General features: G+C 37.7%; 1 protein-coding gene across 4 annotated transcripts; it reads right to left on the bottom strand.

Moving 5' to 3' along the window:
- Positions 1–289: 289 nt before the first annotated feature.
- gphna (gephyrin a) lies at positions 290–18,283 on the bottom strand. Of its 4 annotated transcripts, XM_077731163.1 has the most exons (24): positions 18,032–18,126; positions 14,425–14,503; positions 14,303–14,360; positions 14,032–14,124; positions 13,663–13,757; positions 13,494–13,560; positions 11,847–12,131; positions 10,319–10,420; positions 8,894–9,031; positions 7,309–7,351; positions 7,092–7,229; positions 6,852–6,944; positions 6,582–6,637; positions 5,661–5,780; positions 5,517–5,575; positions 5,265–5,418; positions 5,064–5,185; positions 4,505–4,592; positions 4,356–4,429; positions 3,941–4,005; positions 3,310–3,413; positions 2,460–2,556; positions 1,260–1,398; positions 290–1,197 (listed from the first exon to the last, which is right to left on the bottom strand). In XM_077731163.1, exons 1-23 carry the CDS (start codon positions 18,093–18,095, stop codon positions 1,265–1,267), a joined length of 2,328 nt encoding a protein of 775 aa, XP_077587289.1. In that variant the 5' UTR covers positions 18,096–18,126; the 3' UTR covers positions 290–1,197; positions 1,260–1,264. The 4 variants fall into 4 exon arrangements, with proteins under 4 accessions (XP_077587289.1, XP_077587288.1, XP_077587290.1 ...); XM_077731162.1 differs by having other exon boundaries at positions 4,356–4,592; positions 18,032–18,282; XM_077731164.1 differs by lacking the exon at positions 10,319–10,420 and having other exon boundaries at positions 18,032–18,281.
- Between the last annotated feature and the right edge of the window lie 1,067 nt (positions 18,284–19,350).

The following is a 19,350-nucleotide window of genomic DNA, read 5'->3' as shown; positions in this document are numbered from 1 at the left end:
TAAATATTTATCTTATTCCCAAAAAAAATCTTTCAATAAAAAATGTGCCATTTAAACATTTGTGTTGTTAAAAAATGTTCTTCTATTTCTTTTAACAATAATATAGGATTTTGTTTTGATTTATATATATATCTCCCCAATGCTTTTTTGATGGACAGTATATTTGTTAATGGTAAATCCAGGCATCATGTGATTGAGTATAATTTTTATATTTTTATATTACTTATTTATTGGGAAAACACACTTTGTAGAGTAGCACCACCAATTAATTTCATTATACGCAGCTGTGTATGATGACAATAAAGGCTTTTAATTTTGATTTGATAACTCCAGACAGAAACTCTTAGAGAAAATCCTCAGACAACTACTGTAATTGTGTTAAAAACTTCACACCTCCTTACATTGGTAGGGATTTTTTTTCTTCAAAAGGGAAAATATTCCACAGGCATGGTCTTAGTGTACTATTATTTTTGAATGCATGATTTAAGCCACAACTAGGTCTTTTATCACGTAATTTTTAAGGTGCGTATAGGTGTAATATATGGTTGTCATGTGCCATTCAACCACTGAAAGTCTCTGCTAATGGTCAGCTTTATTGCGCAATAAATTGCACGATTGCTTGGTTTTTTTTTGTCCATTCTAAAATAAAGTAGGGCGAAGGGTCTTCAGTCAAGTGCAGGGGCGGATTTTTGTGATTCAATAAAGGGAGTGTGGAGAAGGTCTAAATATCTTGATGTAGGATATAAGAGTAAAAAAAAAGAAGACAGATGTGGTCAAATGTCCATGGCCGAAGCAGAGGAAAGAATCATTTTGTATCTCTTTTTTTTTTTTACTAAGGAAAAAGGCTGTACGCACAAAGCAAATGAAAGACAAGAACGTGATTACTACTATAATGAGGATATTCAATCAGAACCATAATAATATAATATGAAGTACGAATATTAATAATCATTAGAATCAGGATAATTATATAATATTACAGAATAAATCTCCTTTTCATATATCTTTTAAATTTCTTCTTTTTTTTTTTTTTTTAAATCTTCCCATTACAGACTTATGAGGAGCATTCAGCCTCTGCTGTTTCCAATTGGCTGTTGCATATGACATCACAGCTAACAGATGTCTCCGCCCATTTTTTTTCTGTCCAGACAGTAAGTGCCAGCACCATCAATGTGTTTTGTCTTGAGTGACTGAAAGCTGGGGAGGAAAATAGCTTAAACGGTTGATGCATTTTCAAACGACAAAACAATAGAACGTACCTGCATCATAGACGTCCGATAACCATGACGTCCACAACTTCTCCCTTGCGCAGTTCAACATACTGCTCTGTTTTAGGGGGTAACATCAGCAGGCCGTTGGCACTCCGCATTGACATTAGCCTGCTGGACACTTGGTTACCTGTGAGAGAAGAATTGAGAATGATTTTAGCATCAAAGAATTATCCTGTTAACAAATTGTCAAACAACTAGACGTGTCACAACTAAGTAATTAAGATTGTGAATGGTTTTCAATGGGAGACCCCAATGGATTTCTAATCCATCGCCTTAACCACAAGAACACTCACTGGATAACATTTTGCTAAAATTCAATTAGCAACATTTAGAATTGTTACTACAAATCCGTTAAGATTGTGAAGGGTTTTCAAGTCTATTGGCCTAACACAAAATCCTGACAATAATAAATAACACAAAGACGCAAACATTGAAGATAATGATAAATGAGTACCTCTGTTGCCTGCAGAATTCGAACCCGCATGGGGAGACCCCAATGGATTTCAAGGCCATCGCCTTAACCAATCGACCACAACAAGCTCGACTGACAGATAAATTGCTAAATTTGGCATTCAAATACCAACATTGTTCACGAAAAGTGTAAAAACTTAAGAGTTTTCAAGTCTATTGGACTAAAACAAGATCTGGAAAATAATAAATAACAAGGATGTAAACATTTGCAGTAAAACTTGCAACAGAAATTTAGCTTAGTGTTTTGTACACAGTGTGTTACTTTGTTAATAGATGGGAAATTAGAAGAAATAAACCATTGTTTTAACCCAATATCCTGTGTTTAGTGTTTTTTCAGAAGGCTGGAACGAATTAATTAGTTTTTAGTTCATTTCAACGGGAAACGTTCGTTCGAGTTACGAGAATATCGACATACGAACTTAGTCACAGAACGAATTAAGCTCGTATCTCGAGGTAACACTGTAATTTGAAATAAATGAAAGTATCGGCTGCATTGTCTTGCGTCATGATGTCAATGCGCCATTGTGTCATGGAGTAGTCAGTTTCGTGCAAATCATGATTTATGCGCATACAATCCATACCCTTGATTTTTGTCCCCACAAGTGGCTCATATGGAAGTAAATACAGTAAATATATAACAGTATTGGAAAAAATGTAATACATAATAATCTGGTGCACATACATGACTAGTGTGTTTGTTTGCATGCATGCTATTACCTGTGCTTTGAGCCCAGGGTAATGGCTCCTGGTGATGCCAGGTGAGAATGCAACGGTGATACTCTGGCCGAGGATCCAGTTTTACATCACATGAAAGCTGAAATGGAGACAAATTAACAGTGGGAAAAATAATCATCTAAATTACAGGAGGCTATGTGACAAAGAAAAAAATTACCGTAATATTCGTGTTAGATGTATTATCATAAATTAAAAACATGGGTTCTGCTTTGTCTCAGCAAGTTTTTTGGTAGTGGTAGGTTGGTTGGACACTCCAAATTACCCTTTGCTATGAGTATGAGAGTGAAATGTTGTGATCAAGGTTTTGTCCCCCACCCCGTATCTGAAAGTCAGCTGGAACAGGCTCCAGCACCCCCTGCAACCCTTGTGAGGATAAATCTTTTCAGAAATGAATACCAACACACGTAACAATAGTTGCATATATTGGAGGATTTCAAAACTTGTGAAAATCACATACATTTTAGCATCTAAAAACATAAATGAGAGATGTGTGGTTCGTGCATTTGTCAGAATATGATTTGAGAACAGATTTGGAGCTAATATGTACAAAGCTACTAAATTCAAGTTGGTTATAATGAATTATGTTTCTTTTTTTTTTTTTTGCTCGAACTTAAGCACTCAAGTTGCTAGCTGAAAGTTTCAGAACTTAGTTGGAGTGAAAAGTTTTGATTACAAATCAAGGTCCGGCTACTGGGATTATATACCACCACAGTCCAAGAAAATGTGAAAAAAAAAAAATCTTCCATCCATCTATCTAATATAGCTATGAGAATAGCCTTGACATGCTTTGCCAATGTGTGTAGTAGTGTAAAATTGGTGAGTAGTGTAATACCCTTGCTTTAATAATTGTGGGCCTGGGATCCAGAATGCCTTGCATCTTCCTCAGTGCAGGAATCACAAAAAGATTACACGTGACCACTGCAGACACTGGGTTTCCTACAAAAACAAAGTAGCATAGGTTTAAAGAATGAAGTAGTGTCCCATTTAGCTAAATTGCAGTTGCATCCGGTTAACTCTTGCATCGCTATTGACGATGATAGATGTCCAATCATGCGGCTTTTTTCATCCTCTTGTGAAATTTAGATACGGAAGTAATATATATTCTTTGTATTAGCGATCGCTCTGTATTTCTTGCTGAGTGACGGAAAAAAAAAACTGAAAAAAATGCAACGGTCCGCCCAATGCTCGTAGATATCTGTCATACACAAAAGAGATGCGGCAAAAAAAGATACTGCGCTAAAATCATAAACACTCTCTCATGTTTTGGCCACCTGGCTTTCTCGTTTCTCAAAATTTATCTCGTATCTAGAGATAATTATTTGCTCAAAATTTTACTCGTTAGATGAACACTGATTAATAGAGCTAGAGGGAAAAGCTATGGTTACTCAGAGAGAATCCAGATGTTTTAATAAGGAAATACCAATGGAACAATAACAAAAAAATCTTTCAACTGCAAGACAAACCTGGAAGAGCAAATATGAGTTTCCGTGCTCCATCAATGTCAACTGTGGCAAAGGTAGTAGGAAGACTAAAAACATAAATAGAGATCACTTAGTATGTTTTCAAACAGAAATTGCATGACAATGATTCACATCTTACCTATATTCATTAGTACATGAAATATAAATAATTTGTATACCACAAACCATGATACATAAACAATTCACTCTATTTTCTGGACTACAAGAATTGTTTTTTTTTTTACTTTGACTGCCCAACATCTTGTTAGGCTGTGTTTTCATGGCGAAAATAGTAATAAAAATAAAACTCTTAATATTCACAAATGTTTAATCAAAGCCATCCTTTCAGTCAACATGAATTGGAGGACTACAAGTTATGAATTAAGAAATGTAATGACATCTTCATTTGGCTACTCACCCTGGCTTCATGAATACACGTCCAAAATGAATTTGTGCATGAAGGTCAATGTCCAGTACTTGCTTCAGGAAGTCCTGGTTGAACATGCAGCAAGATATGGTCATTTGACAGACCAAAACATTAATGACTGACTGGATGTGGTGGCTTACCTTCTCTCCCATGGACACACCCCCTGAGGTAATAATGACATCAGCACGACTAATTCCCTCATGGAGAGCTGACAGCAGGTCATCAGGACTGCACACACAGGTATGAAATGTCACAACAGGTTTATGGCTCGTGATTTACCCTCTGAAATACTTCAACAAAAGTTACAATTGAAAATACTTAATTTAAGTGACTGCTGCGTTGCATGGCACAATTGCATATTACGTTAAATATTAAGTTTTATATACACAAACACAAACAAACTTTTTGGGGATTTCGTAACTTGGATCTATTTTGTATCTCGAGGAACTCATTTGCATATAAAAAGCTTTTGTAACCTGAAATGTTCGTACCTAGAGGCATTTGTAAGTAGAGGCACGACTGTATATATCATTTTGGCACTATCTATCATGAGATTGTCCAGCACTACAACAGACTAAAAAAAATATCATCAATGTGTTAATAGTCAAACCACTGTTAACAAGATCAATGTTGTCAGTTATTTTTTTAAATTATCTCCGACCAGCATGTTTAATATGGCACTTTGGGAAAGGTATTTACTTGTCTCCGACAATGCCCAGGTTGATGGTGGGGTATCCATGCTCTTGGATGGTTGCAAGCAGAGTCGAGCGGTTGGAGTCTCTAATCTTCCCTGGGTGGAGGTCATCCTCTGGATTCAATAACTTCAATGCAAATTAAATCAGTGCAGTTATGAACAGAGAACACTATAGGACTAATCCCATATTTAGTGGATGCACACACCTCATTTCCAGTGGACATGACAGCCACAACAGGAAACTTGTGCACACTAACATCGGACACTCCCACTGTAGCCAGAAGACCAATCTCTGATGGACCCATGTGTGTTCCTTTGGCTAACACACACTCTCCTCGTCTGATGTCATGACCTATTGGCCTGACAATAAAAGTTGACTTACAGTAGGTGGAATTCAAAAAATGGAAAATTCAATTTTCAGGTGTATTTGTGTATTTGGTGTCTATCTTTTTTTTAACCTGATGTCCTGTCCAGGTCGAGCTTGAACCATTATCCTCACTTCTAACTCTTCTGTGCCCTGAGACATAAAACACAATAATAGTGAAATCACATCAAACTTGAAAAACAAGTATTCATTTTAACAGTTTATTTTTTGTGCTTACATCTTCAGACTCCCTCAAGAGTTCTGTATCTTCCACTTGTACTACTGCATCAGCACCACAAGGAATGGGAGCACCGGTGGTCACCCTCATCACTTGGCCTGGCATCACTGTGTGGGTGGGCTGCATTGATACACAATCACCACAAACTACATGATTTGTCTCAAGAATACTGTTTCATGTCTCAAGAATACTGTTTCATTTATTCATACAGTAATAGCTTGAGATACGAGCTTAATGTATTCAGGGACCTAGCTCGCATGTCCGATTACTTGTATCTCAAATCATTTTTTCCCCCATAGAAAATAAGTACAAATTAATCCATTCCCACCCTCTGAAACACCACCCAAAAATGGATATTACAATTTAAGACATTCTTTTTATTTGTTCTAATTCACCACCTACTCAAAGGTTATGATTTTCAAAACTAAAATGTAACATTACTTAGCACAGACAGACGGTAGGTAGCATCTTACCGCGGACTACGCGGACGAGAGAAATGACAGGAGAGAGACTTGACGGACGGAAACGTGCTAGTAACAATTAAACAATTTAAAAATTAGCTCAGAATAATGCTTGTTTTCGTTTTAGTGTAAAATTTATGAAGTGTCAATGAAAATAGTTTTTAATGGCTAAATCCTTGTCTTTGGCCAATTATAAATTTGGGCTGGTACTTCATGTGCCAGCTGAATTGGGAAAACTTGTGCTAAAAAACAAGAAAAAGTGTGCTGCCCTTTTGTTTGCACTTCCTGATTCTCAATCTTAGCTAGTTGTTCATAGTGGATGAGAGGACCAGTTCCCGGATACAAGAACAGGAACTACACTCCCATCTATTATATCTGTCTTCGCTACCGTTTGTATAGTTGAATTTGACAAAACTAGTTTGCATTAAACTGATTACTGGCAGCGTAAATAAGGGCTGACCTGTTGCCCAGCCTGTGATTCTCCCATAATGAAGCGATCTCCTGGACCATCAGCAGCTGCAGGACAACAAAACCATAAACAAATTGGCTGTGAAAACCAAATCATGTTTGGAATGGAAATAAAAAAATAAAATATAAATAAAAAATTGATTCCTGATTACACAGTAAAAATGATTTCATCTTCAAAACACTGAGTGCCATGAGAAAAGATCTGATGTTGTGATCATTGAATGTCAGAAACATTGTCTTCACAAAAATCTTCCCACTGTACCTCTTACAGCATAGCCATCTTTAACTGAGGCGGGAAATGGTGGAAGGTTGTCTTTGGCATAGATGTCCTGAGCAAGCACTCGACCCAATCCATCTAGAAATATTAAATGTTCAAAAATAAATGTAAGCAACACTCTAAACATCATATTAATAGTTACACATTGAAACCAACAAACCTTTTACTGCATACCATTCAAAAAGTGTTTCTCGCATCCAAAAATCACTCATGTAGAAGACTCACCTCTGTAGTTAATGACTTCAATTCCCAGAATAGGAGTCATCTCTAAAACAGTGATGAAGGCTTTGTCCATTGACGTCAGTGGAAATGGGGACATCCGATGACGTCGTGCCACTTTACTGATATCAACTGCACTGTGGCCTGGACACATAAAAACAACAAAAGTTATATTTTTGTACTATAATACAGTGTGGCAAGGTTGATGTGTTCTATAACTTACTGGCCCTCAGGATGTTCTCATTACTCCCACATCGGGACTGGACCTGCAAGCAGATAATGGTTCTCCTGTTTTCAGTCAATTTTTGGAGTTGTATGGAACAAACTCAAATTCTTCTTTCTATTATAAAACATTCATTTGATTGTACCTGTTGGGTTTATTCTGTTTTACTATTATAATAGTTATATTAATTCATTTCTTTATTAAATCATTCTCTTTCTTTTCTCTGTATTAATTCATTACTTTGTTAAATCATTCTCTTTCTGTTTTTCAAAAGTGTTGAGGTCACACCAAGTCATCTTTAACCTAGACAGCCTGTTCCAGGATGGTTATACAAACAATCCACCCAATCTGGGTCCTTGAGATTTGGTGGGCCCTTGGTGACGAGGACAGGGCTATTCGGACAATAACAAGAATATTGTTATCGTTATGTAACCGTACACTTCGGGTTTTTCTGTATGTAACGATTATATGATTATGATTATATTATATGATTCTTAGGTCAAGGAGGTTGTATAATTACTCTAATCTAAATGTTGTTAGGTCTAGTCCCTGTTTTTGTTATTAGTAAAATACTTTGATTGTTATTGTAGTCCCAGATGTTGTTTTTACTCATACGTGATGGAATGATCAACAACTCTGTAACTTGTGACCATAAGAATGGGACGAAAACGTCTATTCGGGAAGACGTTCGGAAGTTGTAAGGGACACTTGCTGTAATGCTCCCCTCCGGAGGCTTTTTATCTGTTGTATCCATTTCTATTTAATTAAATGTCAATAATTGAATAAGATGTCTTCCTGCAGTTATTGATAATTACGGACGAAGGTAATTATTAATGAACCTGACAGTACCCTAACAAAAAAAATGGGGTGGATGATTAACTCTTTGCCTGCCACTGACCAAACTCGTTGTCAAATGAACGAAAGTTCATTTGCACCTCCCAGTCAAAATAGATTGGCTGGGCAACGTCTTTCAGTAAAATATTGAAAAACTATACAAAATTGCTTCAATATTATGACAGGTTTCAGGAAGACATCCTTTATAAATCTTTGTAAGCTATAAGAAAACCTAACGCTGACGGAAAGACAAGTCAAATTTATTTGTAAAACATAGCTAAAGAGAAAGTGCTTTAGATCACATGAAAATCACCAAGACATAATTAAGAAAAATAGATACAAACAGATAAAGACCACATAGGTCCTTTAAATTTAGTAATACAATAATAACTTTACATACGAGTGCCCCAACATACAAGAAATATCTCAGCTGTTCAATTCACTGATGTTGCTTCAACAGTTTCCTCAATATTTGGTTCTATACTTATGCCTTTTTTGGGATATCTAGTGGCAATTAAAATAAACAAGGGATCAAATCAAATATTAAGTCATTATTTCATACATCTCAATGAATGGTTAGCTAGCTCAAACAGGACACATTCTGCTAGTGAGATGATAAGGTTTTTGCATGTTTTTTCTGTGTTAACTGTAAACAATTTGTCTTGACAAGATACATCTTTGAATATTCAAACTAAAAAAATAAGGCCTGATGTTTTCAACTCTCCATTGACATTCGACTTTATGCGTGTACCTTAGGTGTTGGGCATGATGCAGTGGAAAGGCGGGAGGTTGCCTGTGTTGCCCGTGGTGACTCGGAGGGGGTGGAGCTCAAAGAGGCAGAATCTCGAGGAAGCACCTGAACGCCTCGAGAAATGATCGAATCTGGAATCTACAGGTTAAGAGAGCATAGGCATTAAAATTATTCAAGTCTGTGGCCTAGCTGCATATTAACATATTTTGGGAACATTAACTCATTTACTGCCATTTACAGTAATAGACATCAAAACCATTTTAACTGAATGGTAGGACTGTCTTTGAATGATCATGTTTCAGTGCAATTTGGGACAAAAGATGCTCATTCCTTTTGTTAATTTGCCGCAACCCTCTTAGTTGAAATGTCGTTGACATTTTCTAGTGATTAACTCATTTGAATTCAATGCAGAAAGATGATGCAAGCCCCATTAATTGCCGTCTATCACTGTCAATGGCAGCCAAATACTTTAATACTGGAAATACACATATCAAGACATATTTCTAAATATTCAATGAAAGCGCTGCTCTTACATCACACCTTGATTAATTTTAAAACATGGTTTCCTAAAAGTGAAAAGTTGTAAAAACTTACTGTTGTTAATTATCATGTAGTTTCAAAGCAAGGTGTGAAGCCCTCTCAGATTGGTAATTGTTAAATGTAAAACATGCAAAAACCAGTCTCTAAAGCAACTTAAGATGTCTTTAACAATCATCATTCAAGCAGTTTCAGGAGACTGACCCGGCACTATCACAGTGACAAAAGAGATTGTACATCTGCCCCAAATGTTTTTATTCTACGTGTGAACTGACTCTGACATACACTACAAATACTGAGGAAACATGTCTCTTTCAGACAAATCGTGAAAAGATAGAATAAATCCTCCTTTGTAAAGTAGGTTTTGCTTGTGCGATACAGAAGAAAAATCTATCAAGATTTAGGCTATTTTATATCACAATATTGATGTGCCACATCATTATATGTATATATTTGATGAAAAATGATACCAGATGCCCCACTATATTTTTGAATGAAAATTAAGTTAAATACATCAGTTAGTGCTGCAATCTAAAACTATCAATGAAAACATAAGCAGCACTGTAGCCGACAAGTTGTTACCCAAATACAAACATAATTATCTTATCTTTTTCCATTATTTTTATTTTATTTATAACTTAACTATAGCTTAGCAATTTGTTTTCAATTCCCTTTTCAATTTGGAATCTGAACAGTGTGCATGCTTCCCTTCACTGTGTCGGTTTATGTAAAAGTGACGACTGCTGTACAGCACGTTGCATGGATCCAACCAACATCAACAGATTATCAAATAATTTCAAATATGAAATGACAGGTTCAAAACTCTGACAGACAGACACAATGAGCTGTTCAATGATAGGAGAGGAAGGGAGTGCGTGAGTGCCTCACCTGCTGTTTATGGGTAGAGGAGCAGGTGAAATGAGTAGGAGGGGCTGGTGTGGTGCCGGGAAGATAGGATCCCCCCTTTGCCATGACCACCGCATGGCTGGTCTGATGGACATGGAAAATGCATGCAAGGGTCACACTCAAACACGTTGGCAGAGATGAACACATGAATGACATGATATGGCAATATCACTGTATTGTGAGCATTTTACTTAAACAAAGCAGGTGTATGAATTTTTTATACATACATACCAATGTACTGTACATGACATTGAACACCTTGGGATCTGACTGGTTAAGCGCTCAAACAATATGGAATTTAAATGAAAATGTAAAAATATCCTAGCGGAGTGTGGGGGACATAGTGGCAGAATGAATACCAGCAATAGCTTTTGTCCTACACTATCAAATCAAAAGCCTTTATAGGCTTTTGATTTCATTTATTGCTCGGCATTGTGGCCAAACAGCTCGATTTCAGTTTCGTCTGACCACAGAACTCTCATCCAGAAGGTCTTATCTTTGTCCATGTGATCAGCAGCAAACTTTAGTCAAGCCTTAAGGTGCGGCTTTTGGGGAAAGGGCTTCCTTCTTGCACGGCAGGCTCTCGGTCCATGGCGATGCAAAACACGCATGACTATGGACACTGACACCTGTGTTTCAGCAGGTATTTCATTCTTGGCAGATCTATTTTTTGGTGACTCTCGGTTGACTCTTCACCCTACTTACCAATTTTCTCTCAGCAGCAGGTGATAGCTTGCGTATTCTTCCTGATCGTGACGGTGAGAAAACAGTGCCACACTATACTTACAAACAATTGTTTGCACTGTTGCTCTTGGGGCCTGCAGCTGCTTTGAAATGGCTCCAATTGACTTTCCTGACTTGTTCAAGTCAATAATTCACTTTTTCAGAACCATGCTGAGCTCCTTTGACTTTCCCATTGTAGTGTTTGTGGGCTTTTGCATCCAATGAGCCCTATTTAAATGGCCTCACAAGAAGTTAAGAGGCCATGCGATGAAGCTCATTTTGCTGACAACTTTTTAAGTCACCAAAATTGCTAATTCGTGTGGCTATATGTATATTTTTGACCCAGCAGATTTGATCACTTTTTCTGTTAACCCAAAATGAAGTCATGAAAGAACCAAACTTCATGAATGTTTTTTGTGACAAAGACATATCTGTTCCAATCACTCTATCAGAGAAAAATCTGAGTTGTAGAAATAACTGGAAACTAAAGAGAGCCATAACATTATGTTCTTCACACGTGTATGTAAACTTTTGACAACAACTGTAGATGTAATACGGTTGATCCTATTTAGCAGCTTTTCAATTACCGCAGCAATATATGGTCTACATTGCCGGCAAAATTGGAGGGAAGACTGGACAGAACTTAACATTACACCATAAAAGAGAAAAATAGCGTGCAGTGCACGATGTGATAGCAGCCAATACAATTATAGTTTGGGCTCAGCTTCTGAAAGTTTTTGTGATCAATTTTGCAACTACAGAACTGCATAAGCTGCCAGTCTGTTACCTTTGCAGCAATAGCAGCTGCGGTGATGTGGGAGGAGCCGTGCTGGTGATGGTGGTGTGCATGTCGACCTCTCCGCCGGTCTTCCTCTTCATCGTCTTCCTCCTCGCACTGTGTGCCACGCTCCATGGTATGTGAGTGGGCATGCGCGTTGGTGTGCGCGTTGAGTAGCAGAGAAGGAGAAGGTAGTTGCTCTAGCGCGGCATGTACACATTTAACCCTGACAGTTGCGTCACGCAACAGGTCAATGGCGTGAGGCAAAGCAGGAAGGATAAATTGAAAACACTCCTGGAGAAAAAAAAAGGACAACACACAAAATTACAAAGGTGACAACTATTCCTGCACCAATATCCTTTTTATCTACATATTCCAACAACCGGCTCTATTGTATTGGATAATGCTGTAACCCTACCAATGGCTTTCTGAAAATAATGTATTATAATGTATTATTATAAATATATTTGTAATTTAATACTGAGCAGACACTGCTGAAAAACTTGTCTGCCTTTGACGGCGCTAGCAGTGAGTGAACAGACATTAATTAGCTGCCAATGGACGCCACATGCTTGTAGGTCTATCATCTTCGTGGCAAGGTGCGACGAGCGATTGTGCAGCCATCAGTTAGGAACTAGCTCTCAAAAGGTACATATTGAAGACTTAGCACTCACTGATATCGATTATATCAGTGCAGTGCGGTATTGGTTCGCGTACTATTAACTATTAAATACTATACTATACGTACTAAATACTATTAACGGTATCAATCTCACACTAATTAAATTGGCCAATTCTAACAGGAAAGACCACACAAATATGCGTGTAAGACTATCTTCCCTCATTAGTGAACTTTGAGATTCTTAAACAACTGCCACTTGAACCAGGACCAGCTATCTGGCCTTTTCTGGAGGAGGACCATGATCTCAGATTTGGAGGTGCATATATTTATCCAAACCGTTTCACATTCGGCTGTAAACTACTCCAGTTAAAATTGAGGGCTTCAGCTCGACTAATCCAAAAGAATCGGATCTTCTACAACAGTGTTTCCCAACCTTCTTTGACACTTTTTGCATTGAAAAGAATCCAGCATCTGAAAATCTTCATTTTAAACTATGTCGCCTATATCAACAATAATAATGTAATGTTTTAACCGCATGTTACGACTTTTCTCCAAATATGACTTAAAGCTTCTAATATTACACAAAAAAATGTGCACACACAGACTTTACGTCAGCTAAAGTTGATGCCCTAGAAACCAGAAAACTTCTGGTTCATGCTAGAGAAAAATAAGCAACCTTAATCTTCATCATGTTTTGATTTTAACCTTGTAATAATTCAATTTTAATCTTGTTATATTCATATTAATTTTTTATCTCTGAATACTACATTTTAGTTCTTGCAATTTCCTGCGGCACACCCAACCATTGCTCACGGCACACCAGTGTGTCGAGGCACATTGGCTGGGAAACACTGTTCTACAAAAAGCAGAGATTCAGAGCAGAGTTTGTTGGTTGGTATTCATACCAGCCCAAAAGATGTGCATGACACTTCATAGATTTTGATCCGGACCATACAGGGCAGGTGTGAATACGCCTGAAGTAAAATCTAACTTTGAGAGTCAATATAATGGTGCAGAAAATCTGAGTGAAGTACCTGAGAGCCCTTCTTGCTCCCTGGTAGGTTGATGATCAGAGTTTTACCACGGATACCACAGACAGGCCTGGAATTAAAATTGTTAATGAAGGCATGTGAAAAAGGTACAATAACAGAGATTTGTGAGATAAAACGGATAATATGGGCTGAGAAGAATTGGGATCTTCACCTAGACAACATCCCCAGCGGTGTAACGTTCAGAGAACCCATTAGCATTGCCAGAGCCATGCCTGGAGCTTCCCTCTCAATCACTTCTCTGGTTGCCTACAGTGTGAAACAAGGCCTGACAGTCAACAATTGATTAAATCACACCTTATGATTAGAACATGAGCCAATGGAAAAAGTTCATTCAAGAATAGTTGTGACAGTATATCGTTATGGTGATATCACAATACAGTGATACCTCTACTTACGAATACCTCTAGGTATGAAATTTTCAGGTTAAGATTTTTATAAGCAAAGGAGTGACTCGAGATACAAAGATCCAAGTTACAAAATCCCCCAAACAGGGGTTGTTTTAGAGATGAAATGGGAATACCTCTGGTGTAACATCTCGTGGTGCGAATCCTGTTCCTCCTGTAGTGAGAATGAGATTAAGCTCCTGGTCATCACACCATTCTAAAAGGGTTTCCTGTACAAACAAAATTGGAGAATGAAGAACTACAATCGATCCCTTAAATCAGATTAGATCATGTGTTAATTTGTCATTAATTAGGCTTTTTCAAATATACAGACTCAATATTTACACATTTTTAATGTTCATCAAATTATTTTCATGTGTTCAATTTATTACAACTTATTATTTGTACCTTGATTTCATCAATCTCATCTGGAACGATTTTATAGTCACCGATGACCCCACCTAACCTGCATTTTGAGAGAAAGAATTAGAGTAACCTGTAAATGTAAAAATCTGTGTTTGCAGACTTACAATGATGGATCATGGACCAGGTCCTTCAAGTTGACCCCACTTCTGTCCTCAGCCAAGTTCTTGAAACAACTGTCACTGACTGGGGAGAAGGTCACATTTTATGACAGGCCAAAATGACTTGTACAGAACAACTAAAACTTCAACTGCTATTCGTATATATCCGTAAAAATCAGTCCGCTCTTGCTCGTTTCGTGAATTTGCTGCTTTTCTGTCTTTTTTTTTTTATTGCATTTTGGTATTTAGTTTTTTACACAAGTTGCACAACCATTTCTGGAACAATTTAATTTCCAAAAACAAATTAAATAAAGATGGTGTTACGGCTGTCAGCCTGGGTTTAAATTTGGTAGTAGGTTGTGTTTTGTGTTTTTTTTTCTTTTTCTGCAGGTACCTGAAGCTGTGGCTCCACGACTGTGGCAAAGCCCTGCCCAGGCCAACAAGGCTGTGACTACTTTCCACTCATCCCTCCCCCAATCAAGATCCACTTCCTGCCCTTATTTACACCCTCCAAATTTTCAGTTATGGGCCTGTCTGTCTGGCTTGCAGATGCTAAGAAAGTGGAGTTCTTACTTTCTTTAGAAGGCACCAATTGTCTAAGGTTAAGTAAGTTTGGTTTGCCCCAGCTTCACCTGATTTTTGAGTACGCTATTCATTGTATATTGAGTATTTATGTTGATAAAGTTAATTATTTTGGGCTGTATAGGGGGGGCTTGAGACAAGTTTAGACACCCCGCGGTATAAATATAGTTTGTTGCACTTATGCACAGTTTATTCCCATGTCTAGACATTTATTCCATCAGTTCTGACAGTGGCACCCTTGGGCCTTATTTTCTGTATTTTTGGGGGTGTTCACTTGAACACCTGTCTGGGAGGATGTTTTTGTTTTACCTTTTTCAATTAAGGGTGTCACTTTAGTATATTTTGCTTCCCCTATGTTGTCCCATAGACCAGGTTTTCTGTGGACTTTGTTGGTAATAAATTATCATTTAATGCTAATTGCCTTGTGTGACTGTGTCCTCATTGGCTGGGTTTTTCTGCTGTGGTAGTTGCAACTCCCTGGTACCTTTTACCACTAGGGGGAGTTGTAACAGATGGTGTGCCTCTTGTTACTCAAAAATAATAATAATATCAATATCGTGCAAGTAGCCAAGGAGCTACTTATGCCTCAAACAGATTAAATATAGGTTTGACTAAATTTAAACAGCGAATAACTTTTTGAGCTCTCCAGCCAGGTGGTTTAAAAACAGAATATGGGTTTTGAAAGACGTTTACCTTGCCTGGTATAAATGGGTTACTGCCAAAAACAGGATTATGGTAGGGTTTTTGCTAGATGCAAACGAAGCTAGTGAACAAAACTGGTTATGACTAGATGTTTTGCAGGCAGTGAAACAACATGTCATTCCAACTCTTGCATCTGTCACAAGTACTCAGTATAAACCTTCTCTAATCTGTGGAAAAATGAGGCATGATGGCTAAACTGTCAACTTTGTGGTGCTGTAGTATTCAATGCCAATCATGCTACATTGATGGGATGTGAGCACAGGTCTCTCTCCAAGACATTAGCTCTCCAGCTACCCTCCGGGTGTCTGGCAGGTTTGGTTGGAAACATGCACACAAGTAAGATACTTGAGCCCCCACCACCACCATTGCAATGGTCATCCATACACAGCTGAGTTGTAAATTACTTGTGCCATAAAACTGTACTGCAGTTGCCACTTTACACACCCACTAACAAAATGCAACAATTGGCAAATACAAAATTGTCCCTTACTTTCTGTATCATCTAATAGGAACTTAATTTCAAACTCATTCAACTGATACAGTTCTACAGACTGATAAATAGGATTGTTTTGAAAGAGCTTGCAAAGGACTGAAACTTAAAAAAACATTCTGGAATGCTTGTTTTACTATTGGAATGAATCCAAATAATATACCTGCTAATATTAATGAGAAGGAATCAAGTTGTCAAAACCATCAAACTTTTGATAATTTTAATAATTTTAACATTCACACCAGTCATAGAATTTTGAAATATAATATATATATAAAAAATATATAAAGGCTTAATAGATTGGCTGTTTACATTATAAGTCATGTCCCAATCACCTATTTTTAAATGCGATCCCGAGCCACTTAATTTTGAGGATCTACCGATACTTGCGAAATATATTGGGACGGGGATAAAAAGCAAATGTAAACATCTTTGACCCCCGATTTGAACAAGGCTCCCAAAGTAATAGACATAAAAAATATATTAGTTCAGCAGTGGTTTCATTCATTTTCTGAACTGCTTATACTCAACGGTCTCAAGGGGTGCTGGAATCGTAATATGTCATCAGCCCTCACCAATCAGAATAAATCAAATGTCAATGACCGCGAATGAATTTAACAAGGAAGTGACCCAAAGATGGCCCAAAAGTAAGAGGATGTGACCCAAGGGAATGCATTTGAACCAATTTAAGACATTTTTCTTACTCAAATGCCAGCATACAATTCTAAAAACAAAACACTGCATGGTTGGGCCATGATTTAAGATGTTACTCAATTGTGTTCGATATCAGATCTGTTAACAACAATTTGCATACAAAACACTACCATGTCAAAAACCACTATCAAAATCTTTCGCAGTAAGCTGCTGGATGCCTTGCATCCTCTTTGAGCATTTTGAGCACGTCTCCTCCTCCCTTGAAGAGGAGGCAGTAGGCCTACTGGTGACTGCCACACGACTCCCCGTTAGTCCCCATTCCCATCTTCTCGACTCTGAGGAAAACATCGGCGAACGAATTAATGAAGTTGCTGAACAACCTGCAGAGGAGAATTCATTTTACCCCGGTGACGGCTTTGGCCTTCTAATTAAATTTGCAAGCGTTTTGATTTATGCTTAATAGATTGAAATTCTTGAAATGAAAGGTTACACTTGCAGGCTGCACAGTCAAGATGTCTGTCAATGTGACAGTGCAGTCGTGAAAACGAAATACTCCCGTAAAAGCAGGCAACAAATCTGCAGAAACACATGAATAATGCAGCTCATAGGCTTGGTGGGTCGCACAGTCGTTACATTGCTAAAAAATTATACCACTTCCCAGCATCAAGATAGCAACGAAAAAGGACATCTACAGGAAATGTACAAATGATCTTCACAATAAAGCATAGATTTAACGTTTAGGCCTTTTCCAACGCTGACTTGTGGAAAGGACAAACCCTAATTTTGAAAGTATTTTACAGACGTCCCCTGTCCTATATGCTTTGGTGCTGATTAAAATATCTCGCTATAGCAGCGTGAATCTAATCAAAAAATAGTGTTCGATCACGTGGAATCAAGTGTTTTCATCCCACGCCCAATTATTGCATTAGAAATATCAACACAGAAAAGCTTGTCTGTGGGTTAAAACCGTATGCAACATCTGTCTGACCTGTCAAACAGCTAGATGCTAGCGTGAGACCAATGACAGTCAATGGAACCGGTTAGCATAGTGGCTAACCACGGCTAGCTCTGCAGTGAAAACAGCTCGTTTCGTGACACCGTCGAGCAGCGGCAAACGACGGGAAAGCGGCACGTAGCTTTGCAATTTCGGGCCATTTGACTACCTTACCTCCCACACGTTCTTACCAGTCAGAATTCCCACGCGGGTCTGATGGTCGTGGTTAGTGAGCACCATCCCGTCCGTCGCCATGTTTACAACCGCTGTCTGCACTATGACAGCACATATATAGAAAGGGTGCTGTGAAGCATTAGCTGCCACTGCACCTCTGGCTGCGCGTACTGGCGCTTGAGCGTGGACGTGCGTGGATGTACACTACGTTTTCCGATTGCTTCCTGAGTGTATTTTTAGGTTGCTTTGAAAAATAAGAACAGGCTTCGGGGGGGGGGGGGGGGGGGGGGGGAAGAGGTTGTGTGGGTACCTTAATAAAGGATTTTACGGCAAAGTACAAAGTCTTTACGCAGGAATAGTGAAATTATTTATTATTTTGGGAAGCTTATGGGATTCACCTTAAAATAAAAAGCCATTTCCCCTTTTCAAATTCATTTAATTTTGATGTTGCTTTTTCAATGATATAATTTTTGAAACATCAATTTTTTCAAATTAATTGATTTTCTGGGGATTTTTTTTTTTGTGTTATAATTTTTTTTCTTCATCGTTTTTCACTTTTTCCCTCCGGCTCTCTTGTAAATTCATTATTTAAAACTCTGTTTTTCAAATTAATTTATTTTCTGAAGTTGTTTTTTTAATTGTTTTTTTTCTTCGTTTTTCAAATTATTTTTGGGTGTTTGATTTTTGAATTATTTATTTTTCAAAACTGTTTTTAAAATTTTTATTTTTTCGGGGGGTATTTCTTTAATTAATTTTATTTAATTAATTTGAAAAGACGGCCAGGTTTTTTTATTTTTAAGGTGAATTCAATAAGCTTCTGTAATTATTTTTTATATATGTCATGTCATTTTCTGAGTTTCAAAGTACTTTACACTTTGACAACTGCCTTATCTCATTTCTCATTTTCTTAACCACTTTATTCTCAAACTTCATGAATGTTTTTTTGTGACAAAGAAGTATCTGTTCCAATCACTCTATTAGAGAAAAATCACGAGTTGTAGAAATAACTGGAAACTCAAGACAGCCATGACATTATGTTCTTCACAAGTGTATGTAAACTTTTGACCATAACTGTATATGATTATTATTATTATTATTAACTCACTGACAACTGGCCGGCTCAGTGGAGTTGGTGGTTAGCGCATCGGCCTCACAGCTCTGCGGTCCCGGGTTCAAATCCAGGTCGGTCCACCTGTGTAGAGTTTGCAGGTTCTCCCCCATCCTGCGTGGGTTTTCCTCCAGGTACTCTGGTATCCTCTTACATTCCAAAGACATGCATGGTAGGCTGGTTGGACATGAGAGTGGTTGGTATAGAGAAAATATGATACAAAGGACA

This window comes from Stigmatopora nigra, chromosome 13 (assembly GCF_051989575.1).
Source record: "Stigmatopora nigra isolate UIUO_SnigA chromosome 13, RoL_Snig_1.1, whole genome shotgun sequence".
NCBI classification, from domain to species: Eukaryota; Metazoa; Chordata; class Actinopteri; order Syngnathiformes; family Syngnathidae; genus Stigmatopora; species Stigmatopora nigra.
Note: the sequence above shows the minus strand (reverse complement) of the source record. Positions and strands in the feature narration are given on the sequence as shown.

What these genes read in the sequence shown, in the direction of transcription:
- gphna (XM_077731162.1), bottom strand. Translation starts at nt 18,095, where the DNA reads ATGGCGACGGACGGGATGGTGCTCACTAACCACGACCATCAGACCCGC. An exon ending in GGAGCAAGAAGGGCTCTCAG is followed by an intron (nt 12,132 to 13,493) that starts GTACTTCACTCA and finishes TTTTTTCTCCAG; the next exon opens with GAGTGTTTTCAATTTATCCT. An exon ending in CATCATGCCCAACACCTAAG is followed by an intron (nt 7,352 to 8,893) that starts GTACACGCATAA and finishes ATCTGCTTGCAG; the next exon opens with GTCCAGTCCCGATGTGGGAG.